The sequence below is a fragment of the Apteryx mantelli genome, chromosome 6 (genome assembly GCF_036417845.1).
Source record: "Apteryx mantelli isolate bAptMan1 chromosome 6, bAptMan1.hap1, whole genome shotgun sequence".
Taxonomy (NCBI): domain Eukaryota; kingdom Metazoa; phylum Chordata; class Aves; order Apterygiformes; family Apterygidae; genus Apteryx; species Apteryx mantelli.
Window position 1 is genome coordinate 5565764 of NC_089983.1, and position 10633 is coordinate 5576396.

Here is a 10633-nt window from a genome sequence, read left to right on the forward strand (position 1 = left end):
TCGACCGCACGCGTGTGCATGCACACACAGACACAAAAAAGGAGAGGCAAGCGGGGAAAGTTTGGGGGTTTGGGGCTACGCAAGGGAAGACTGTGCTCCCTAACCGTGAGTGCAAACGCAAAGTAAAAAGGCACCTCTAGCCAGCTGGTTGGAAGCTGAATTTTGCAGAAGATACCAGATATCAATTCACCGCGAGGCAAACGGAAAACATGTCTAGGTTTGGCTTTATTTCGTAGGTTTTCATGCAATCCGAAATGCCGCTCTGAATTTCTTTTATTAAGGAGCCGTCTCTGAGGATCCACATATAACATCCACCTTGTCAGAACAGTGTTAGCAATAATTCCATTGATAGTGAATTTGAAACACGGTTTAAAAAGCAGTTTTTGCCCCCAAAGTACTGTGTGAAACAGAGGAACAGATATATATTAGATAATAGATTAAAAAAAAAATCATTGGCTAATGGCAGCACATCATTTAGGAAACAACAGAATAAATGCATTGTTCCATCACAGCACTTCAGTATTCAGCCAATCTAAACTGCTGAAGAAATATGTGTTTGGGACATTTTACATCTGTTTTTGACAAGAAGCCTGGGTTTTGTGTGTGTTTTTTTAATCTATTTGCTGCAGCTTTTTTAGCCAGATTAGCCTGGGAAAAGGCATTAGCTTTTATAAACGGAGAGTTTATCTTTTGAAAAAGTGACTCGACTTTGGCTTTTTACAGTTGAAATTAGGGCACGGCATGCAAAAAATAGTAACGCTAGTAATACCCATAAAAACCAAGGCAGCAGAGTCACCTATTTAAACAAAATGAAGTAGCAGACAGTTTTAATTTCCTGAAAGCATGCAATGGATAGAGCAATTAATTTTTTTAAAAAACTAATCTTTTGGGGGCTTCCTGGAAGAATGCAAAGAAACTTTTATTGCAGCACTAAAATGCAGAATGTTTCAAGATGCAAGCGAAACGTCTGCTTAAAGTGGTTTCTAAAATGATTTTAACTCTGCATTTTACACCAGCAGTAAGTCCTTTTTTGAACACTTCTTGGCTTTTTCAAATAACGTATGGTAATTGTGTGAAGGCTGTTAACTGGGCCATTTATTGCTGATAAAACAAAGATGGATTTGCCTCTTTAAAAAAACTGGCCAATGGGCTGGGATGAACTTTCTTTTCGTCTTTAAGGAACTGAGTCTCTGCATGATGAAATTATTTCATTTTGCATCATGCGCTATGTTACGGGCAGCAAATTTCCCTTTCGAGGTAACTCTGTCCTGCAGCTGTAAACAGCATTTCTTGTGTGAAATAGGTTACCGGGGTCTGCTTTATGTACTGACCCCAAGAAAACAACTGGATGTATGCAAACTCTGGCTGATATAATGCAGAGCTGGTCTGCTTAATTAGCTTGAGGTGAGGTTGTTATTAAAGGCCTTTTCGTTTTTTTACAGTTTTTTTTTTTCCCCCCCAGCACATTAAAAAGGAAACATAAGAGGAAGTAGTTTTCTGGTAACGGAAAAAGATGAGGAAGAGCTTAGCGCTCAGAGTAAATCAGAAACTGCGCTCCAGCCTAGAAAAGCCTAACGCCGGCCTTAAATTTACCGGCACTTTGGGGAAGGGAAACTGAACAGTTTGAAAATTGGACAGAGTTTTTTCTGTCTCCGTTTGCCTTTTGTGGCGTTAGGGGGAAGGGGGGGAGAGGCAGGCGCAGCCCGGGCGAGCGGGCGGCCAGCATCTGCCGGCCGTTTCTCTGAACGGCAACGCAGCCCGGACCGCGGCGGAGAGGGGCTTCGTCGGCGACCCCCGCTCGCGTCCTCCAGGCCCGCCACGTCCCGCCCCCCCGCCAGCCCCGGGGCGAGCGGAGGATGCAGGCGTGCTCGGCGCCGGGTTTTTAGGGCACGGCCGCCCCTCCGAGCCGAGCAGCAGCCGGTTCGGATCCCCTTGGCAGGCCGTTTTACCGATTGCCTTTTCCTCTTTAAAAAAAATAAAAAATAAAACCCTTCCCCAAAGCAACACTTTGCGGCAAACTTCACGCGGCGATGGTTTCCCCCCCTTTGCCTTGCCTTGCCAGCCGATTTTCAGCGCCGCTCCCCTCTCTGCCCCCCCATCCCAGCAGAGGGGAAACACGCTGGTATTTCTCAAAACGGGCAAATCTGACTTTCGCATCCCTGGGAGCTTCTCAGTTTGAGTTTTAGCTGGGGCAGCGGGGTGGGAGGGGGCCGGCCACGTTTGCTCTCACCGCTTAATTGCCAGGTCCGCGGCCTGCTCTTGCACCCCGGCCCCGTCGCCCGGCAGTGGCCCCGGCCCCGGTCCCGGCCCGGGTCCCGGCCCCGGCCCTGGCCCCAGCCCCGGCCAAGCTATCCCACCTCGCCCAGGCACTGCTGCTGCACCGTCCACGGCCGAAACGCTTCAGCGACCCCTCTGCCTCCCCGCCCCCCATCGCGGACCACGCCAAGCCCCACATCTAGACGAGGTCAGCAAGAAACCTTTGGCCACTCCAGCCCTCACCCAGGGAGACCTGGAGCGCCTCGATGCAGGCTGCAGCAAGCTGGGAAAACAAAAGAGGTACCTACCCTTCGGCAGATGCATTTGCTTTGCCCTGGCGGTGGCTAGTGTGAGGCCGACATGGACCACGCTCCTTCCATCCTCCACACTGAAAAGGCATAACTCAGCCTCTCATGAGCCACGTAACTGCAGCTAGTCATCTTACTGTCCATCTCGTCGCTCTGTAGGACCTGGTAGAGGAAGTCTATATACCTAGCCGCGAGCTTGAGGGTCTGGATTTTACTGAGTTTGTCAGAGGGCAAGGTGGGGATGATTTTCCTCAGGGCTGCAAAGGCTTCATTGAGCGACTGAGTCCTCTGCCTCTCTCTGACATTGGCCAGGATCCTCTGGCTCTGGAGTTCTTCATAAGATTGGGAGCTGGGACTAGACTTTTTCCCCCTCTTCCCTGGGTTGGGGCTGCCATCTTCGCTGGATTTCTTACTGTATCTTCTCTTCCTGCCAAATCTCTTTGGCTGCCTTTCCAGCTCCTCTTCACTGGTCCCCAAGCTATCCACAGGGGAAACAGGAGAACTGGAACTTTCTTCCATGCTTTCTGCAAGAAGGGGAGGGGAAGAGACTTTCCCCCCCTCCTTATGTTATGTGAGTGTGTGTGTCTTAAATGTGCTTTAAATTCCTGAGACAGATCCTTTGGAAAAACAGGAGGGTTTTTTTTTTTTGCTGACCAAACGTTTTCCAGGTTGCTTGAAGGGCTCTTATTTCAAGGACGGGGTTGTGCAAAAATTGAGGTCTTGGAGAGAGGAAGTTATTCTAACTTTTTGGAAACTTTAGCTGAGCTCAGTTGCTAAATAGTTGTCAGAAGTGAGGGAGGTGCGGGGCTCCCTTCTGATTGGCCGGCCAGGTCAGTGGGAGGAAAGCTTTTCCCCTGCTAAACTTTCACAGTTTTATGTTACACTTAACTAAAATCTTGGGAATGCACCTCGAATAAAAGATAGCTTGCGACCGTCCCCCCACCCCACCCCCCACCTGCCCCTGATAGAGTCAGGATTTGCAGCTGGGGAAGGGATCCCTCCAGAGCAACCCCCTGCCTGGGCTTTTGGGGTGCCGGTTTGCTTCTGGAGTGCTTGCAAACTTTGCAACGTGCCTCCCAGCCCCTCCACACGGCTCTGGGAGCGGGGTCCCATCCGGCCAAGGGGTAACTCCCAGCTCTGTTGCTGGGCTGCAGTGGTACCTAGCCTGAATCAGACTGCCACATATGGTGTATGCTATAGCTTGACTTTTCCCTGGGCTCTTGTATGTGCACAAAGCGAGGAGAAGGCATCGGCTTTTGCTTTTGCCCTGCTGCAGTGTTGGGGTTCCCATGCCAGAGGCCTTGCAAAGTGTCCGTGGCAGGCTGCTCTTTGCAAACTGCCCTTTGCAATGTGCTCTTGCCCGCTTCCCCTTGCAGACCCTACTCACTCAGCTGTGTCCTCACCCACACAGCCTTGGAGGTGCCATCTGGAGATGGGGTGGGGATCTGCTCCCTGCCAGGTATGGCAGTGTGACTTTGGATTGGCAGGAGATCCCTGGGGCACAAGGCGCTGTGGGGAGAGTGGAGGTTTGGGGGTATGAGGCAATGTTTCCACTGGCAGGGGACAAGGGGGCGTGGAAGGACCCTCCTGGACAAACCCAGAAGAGCCCAAAATATGGATCATCCAGAAAGCAGCCAGTAGTTTCCAGAAAACCCTGGGGAATATGCCCTGGGAGGCAGTGCTGTCCACACAGCCCATCCGCCTCCCCACTTTTTTTTCCCCCTTAAATACTAATAGTGCTTTTTGGGAAGCAAGACCTGAGATAGGTAGGAGGTCATCTTCTCCTCCAGTCTATCCCGCCATTGAAATTGTGGTATTCTGGGGCATAAAAATTGTGGCAGTAGTTCCAAAGTTTCTGATGTATCAAACAGAAGATGAGGGATCTATTTTTCATCTCCATCACACCAGGGAAAATGTGGGAAAACTCTGCTTGCTTCCGTGGAGTTAATGCAGAGTAAAATCAGATTTGGACCTCTGATTTCAGTCAAAGCCCAAATTGCAGGAACAGATGCATTCCTGAGCAGCCAAGATCATGTTTTTGATAAGGATCAGAAAAATAAAATAAAATTTAAAAAAAGACAAAAGAAACTCATAAAATGTAGATATCGAATCAGAAGAATTAGTTTGGAGTAGATTTCTTTGCAAACTTTTCCAGTAGGTATCAACACTCATTAATGGAAAAAATAATGTCTGGTTTGATTGGAAAGTGTTCTTTGGTAGGAGAAGGAATTTTGGCTTGCCTGGGGCTGACTCTACTACTGGTAGGTAATGTTTATAGTGGAAAGACTTCCCCAGGCAGCCCCTGGGGAGAGCCTGTGTTTGCTTTCAAAAGGAAAGGTTTTCAGGTGCAGCACAGAAGTCGGAAAGCAAAGCAGTTCTGCAAATAGATTTTTAATCCAATTTAAGACCCCGCCGAGTCGGACGGGACGGGTGCCTCGCACTCACACTCAGACCCCAAAGCCAGGTTTCCGAGAGAGTCAGGCTTCCAGGAGGGCTGGGGGGTTCACAGCTGGGGCCAGGGGTGGGCAGTAACTTTGCATCTGCAGGAGCATGCTGAAATCTGGGGCTCCGCAAGTGCAGGGTGCCACGGTGGCGTCTAACAGCGCCGCAGACCTGACAGGAGAATATTGTCCTCAGATGAGTTAGGGCAAGTGGAATTTACACTGGGAAATTAGAAAGCGTTTTCCCATGCTGCAGCGATTGCCGAGATTTGATTTGGGGCTGGTCTGATGCTGAAGTGACTCCACTAAAATAATTTTGAACAGTACACTAGTGCGGCTTAGGTGATTGCTGGGCTCCAGAAAGGCAAGGCAGGGTGAGAAAAGAAGTTTAAATAATGATAACGGCTCCTGTCCTGTCCTGTAAGCAAAATAAGCTGCTGCTGATTTAGTGGTGTCAATGTAAAACTGCACCTCGGAGGGCAAAACAGGCTTCATAAGTTGTATTCAGTTTTGTACTTGAAGTATTTAGAAGTCTCCTATTCTTAGTCTTTGGGATCATTTCCAAGTATTAAGAGAAACCATTGCACAATGAGCCAGGGAAACCAGCACTGAAGATCTGAGGGAAATCTCTGCTTTCCGGCCTCAAAGAGCACAATTTTCTGAGCAAACGGGTTAGCTATTAGTGGGACTGGGTCCTCTGCTTGCTTGCACCAGATTTATGGTAGTAAACTGCAATGGATTTGCACAGATTTGTTGTGCGAGAGAGGGCAGTTGGGCTGCTAAAATCCACTGTGTGGGGTTGAGCACTGTGGTCAATTCCAGTGCATAGTGTGTATTACCTGAAGATGCTAAGGACACCTGCAAAAGGCTTTCTGGAGAGGGCAGTTGGACTGTGTTGTGGACTGAGCACAAGATCATCAGGAAGAGGGGGAGCAGAGCTCACAAGAGTAAGTGGGGATGCTCATTGCTTCTTCTCCTCTCTCCCTGCCCTGCCAACATGTGTGTTAATACTTATTCTGCATCTCTTCCTTTTGCTCCTCAGTGGCCACCATTTCCTGGGGGGTATGGGAGTGAGGTGCTTCCACGGGGTAGGACTGAGTCCTTCCAGTGGTGAGGGACAAAAGAGTCTTAGTGGCAGACTGTGTGGATGTATCTCAAAATGCCCAGCTCTCAGCTGGGACAAGCTGTTTTTCCGCGGGGCTCGTAGTGTTTGCAGCAGTCGCCAGGTCCGTCCCATATGTATATGGCCACAGACAGGCGCAGTAGGAGACTCGCAGCTTCTGGGTATCTTACTGAAGCAGTGGTGGTAAAAGGCCCACCTGGCGTAGTCCTGTGTGGAGGATCGAGTCGTCGGCTGCCAGATGGGCTGGGAATAACTGGTTTCATAACCTGACTGTGCTGTGCCATCCTGGGCAAGCATCCGAGCCATCAGCGCTCCTTATGCTCTCTGATGTGCCTTCTCCAATTTTGCAGCATGGGGAGGAGAAGCGGGCTCTCACAGCAGAGGGAGTGCTGTGTCTGGTGAAATTGGGCCCCGTTCTCCTCCTGGTCCTGTGCATGCTGGGGCTATATTAAATAAATAAATGAACAGCCCCAGCCCCCTGCCTGGCTCCTGTGAACAGCCTGAAGGACTGTTTGCATGACAAAGCACAGCAGAATTTCTCCCTAAGGGGACCGTTGCTGTGCATAACCTCTAAACGCGCAAAGCTTTTTAGTTTCAGGCAGACTTCATTAGAGGAAATTTATGGTGAAACTAGGCCATGTCATAATTATAAAGTCTATAACCCCAGCTCCAACTAGAATTGCTCCAGAGCTGCTGTGTATGTGTGTACACTTTATGGCCGTGGAGTCCCCTAGCAGTACTTAGTGCCAGAGCTAAGTACAGTGTTGACAATACTGCAAATATCTTCCCTTGGAGCAGATCAAAGGCTGAGTCTACTTGTGCACAGACCCTGGTGAAATGTGATCTGGTTCTCCTGAAGAAAGAGGGAGTTTGAAAGGTCTGTGGTGGGGCCACGTGGTACAATGGTACCTTGTTCCCCAGCTCCTCTTAGCTCCTTGCAAAGGAGGACGGTGAGTGCGTCCCTACTATTACACAGCAGGGCAGGAAAGAAGTTAGGAAATAACTGTGATACAGAAAATAGACAGTTCTGGTGAAAGTTTAATGCCACTGTTTAAAAATCTATTATGACATTAATTATGATGTTGCTACTCTTCCATTACCATTACCATGCTCCTAAAAATTAGAAGAATACAATGAATGACTGGACTTTGTGATTTTCTCAATTTAAAGTGATTGTTCTCAATTTAGTGATTGTTCTCAATTTAAAGTCTGTGGTCCAGTTGTCCCACTGGCAGGGACATCTGCGCTAGCAGAGAGCTATGGAGGAGAGTGTCTGGGTGTCTGCCTCCTGCTGCCCTTCCCCTTAGTCTCCAGTATGAAGTAGGGAAAGGTTTGGTGCCCTGGCAGTAAAGGGGATGGCTTTTCAAAGCACCGGGGATCACAACACTGTCTGCTCCTCCAGCTCCGCTTTGTTCAGGGGATCTGCCAAGGATGTGAATCTTTGGAGCAAACTGAAAGATGAAAGATGCTGTTGTGCTTTCTGCTTTCCTTGTCCTCACGACCTATTGCTCTAGAGAAAAGCATAATTTCTCCCTTCAGAAATGCCCTAGTTGCAAAGTGCATCCAGCATCAAATGGCATCTACCATGGCCAGGTCTAGTTATACTGATTTTTTTCCTTGCCTTCTGCGTGTTTTAGAAAAAAGGGCCTCCTGGGGTAAATCCTCATTGATTGTGCAGCAGCCACCAGTTCTGATCTGGTGTGTGCATCTTTCACATGCTGTCTTTGCAAAAGCAGCCATATTTAGTGCTCTTTGTGGACTTTGTTTCTTTATTCTTTGTGTTGTGCTGCAGCAGCAGCCAGACGTGGTGGATGGATGTTTCCCTAAGCACAGACCCTGCATGACAAGTTCATAATCAAAAGCAAAGAAGCAGTGAGAGGAGCAGGAGGTAAGGAGAAAAAGGCTTTACGGATAAGACAGTTGGAGCAGAGCACAGTTTCAAAGTAATTGGATATGCTAACGTTGGAGTTTTGTGCAGGAATGTACATCTGTTTCTGAACTGTTACCAGCTGATGTGCCCGCTCTTCTTTTCTGCTTTCTCAGTTATAAACCCTTGGAGCAGCATATAAGCATACACAAGGAAAGGAGAGGCTGAACTGGGGACAGTGTGTCCTGTTACTTGCTTCTCCTGACAACAAATGTAGTCAAGTTCAAGGTGCGCTTCTAATTTGCAAAGGTGTTGGTTGGGCAGCTGAGTGTGCAGATGCCAGCCCCACAAAAAGGTGGAAGCTCTCTGCTGGTACCTAGAGTTGATATTTGGTTTGATTGCTCCATTCAGCTTCCTCACCTTTGTGCATGAGGATGCTGGAAATAAGGACTTTTTTAGGGAAGACATTACAAGACAATGCTAGAAAATAGAGAAGGAAAAGACTTGGAGATTGTCGTGGTGGACATCTCTTTCTGTGGGGAAAAAACTCCCGAAGGCCTTTGTTCATCTCCTTTACTAAGCTGGAAACTCCATCCAAGCTTTGATGTAGCATATGACGTGCAAAGGCTGTTTTTTCTTATTCCACTTCTTCTAGAATGAGACTTTCAAAACCATTATTTGGCCCTCCCATTCCTTCTGCAATACGAAAGAATGACCAAAACGAAATGTTGGGAGAGGTGTGTGTTACACACAGATGCTCAGTCCCCTTGTCTGCCAAGCACTTGCCTTTTTTGTTTCCTTCTCTCAGAATGTAAGTTATTCAGTGCTTGCTTTATGTGCTATGTACAATGCTAAGGCAGACTGTCAGCAATGTAATAGTGATCAATATAACTTATAAATAACTTTCAAAATATAGTGTGGTGAATCAGATTGTTAGTATGTTGTGTAATTCATAGCTTTTCTAACCTATGCTGAGATTCTGCAAAGCACTTAAGCATGCATTACAAGGGAGAGGTGCACTTGATTCACATTGGCTTCCTTGGGACATAGGCAGGTGTTTAAAGTTAAGCATATGCTACATCCAGGCCTAAATTTCGGATCCAAAACCCTCCAAAATAAGAAGTGAGATCTTCAGTGACTTCATCAGGTTTTGGATCAGGCTCTCAGACATTAATCTGTCAGACAGAGGACCAGTTCGCAGCTCCCAGTAGTCCAAGCTCCGTCGTCAATAGAATGAGGATAATTTAGACCAGATACAGTTCTGACCTGAATGCTTAGTGCAGCGTTTCAAGTCTAGTGTTGATTGCTGGCAAGATTAGAAATCCATGTAATTTCCCATGTCAGTCGCATTGGAAAGTGTGTGTCTGCTGTAGGAAGAAACCAAAATGCACTGGCATTGTAATTGTGGATTCTATTTTTAATGATCATGCGAAGAAGAAAGCAGAACCAGTTTTGGGGGGAGTAAAATGTAGTAGCTATCATGATTCCAAAAATAACATTTCTACTTTAGATCATTTACCCAAGGCTACCACTAATTGCAGATCGAAGTGGAATGTGTCCCTGGGAATCCACAGGGAAGACAGATTTTTTCCTCCTTTTGGAAGGTGAAATATTAATTGCAGCTGCAGCACTAGTAACTGTAGCTTAAAACCTGGGCTATGAAAAATGAAAATATTATTTCATGAACTGAAAAATCAAAGCATGCAAAGTATTCTGTTCTCCTTGACTTTTCTCCCCCTTCTCCAGCTTCATTAAGTTGTGTAGGAAGTGCTTCCCACCAACATCAAGGAGAATCCAAAACCAACCTGGCCATTTCAAAGGCATTCAGGCACTGTTGGTCAGGCTTCTGTCCATTTTTCAGATTGCAACACCCAGTTCAAGTCAGGTACATTCATCAGAATGTCAAGTTTGGCTTCCAGTTTTTAGTGTAGGTTGCTAGCTTGTTCTTCAGAAGATGGAGGAGTGTTTCCACTGAGGAGCCAGGACTTGCTCCTGAGACTAAACTTTGATTGACTTTAGCAGTGCAAGAGCAGACTATTGCCTGAGGAGGATTCAGCAAGGCCATTGCTAGTGTAGGGAGACTGACTCCCTACAGACAGAGGGTCTGCCCTCTCTGGATCCTCATGGTGGATCCTCTCTCTGGGATTACAAAAAAAGTCTGCAGGGGCTGACTTCCTCAGGCCAGTGCTAATCTTTTTTTTAATCTGTGAAGCCCTAGAACTGGTGTAATGAAAGCACTGATCCTGTGGAGCAGATTTAAGGCCCCTGGCTTTCTTGTCTTAGCTACCTTCCATAGCCGCCTCTGAAGGGTGTTGGCAGGCTCCTTGGATGAAAACTATTGCTGCTAGGCACAAGTAGCCTTTGCAAAACACCCTGCTCCTTTGTCTGCCTCTTGGTTTGGATCCAGCCATGGGTTTGGTCATGTTTTCTTGAGCACTGTGTACATTGTGCACGGTGTGTGCAATTACTCTTTTTACACCTCTTGAAACCCACAATTACTGTGAAGTCACATAACTGGAAAGCCCACCAAGAAAAAGTCCAAAGTACAGTTGTTATTATTCCTGGATTTTAGCATTTTTGAGGATTTATCAGGACCCCAGAGAGCTAAATTAGCTTGTAGTTAACTGTTTGGCAAGGT

The 10633-nt window shown here is 47.3% G+C and overlaps 1 protein-coding gene across 1 annotated transcript in view; it reads right to left on the reverse strand.

Moving 5' to 3' along the window:
* The window catches only part of TWIST2 (twist family bHLH transcription factor 2), a 45952-nt gene extending 42655 nt beyond the window's left edge, over positions 1 to 3297 (reverse strand). Inside the window, exon 1 of the mRNA XM_013948503.2 lies at positions 2565 to 3297. Within this exon, the coding sequence (XP_013803957.1) occupies positions 2601 to 3083 (483 nt within the window). The 5' untranslated portion in view covers positions 3084 to 3297 and the 3' untranslated portion in view covers positions 2565 to 2600. The remainder of the gene's footprint in view (positions 1 to 2564) is intronic.
* Positions 3298 to 10633: the final 7336 nt, after the last annotated feature.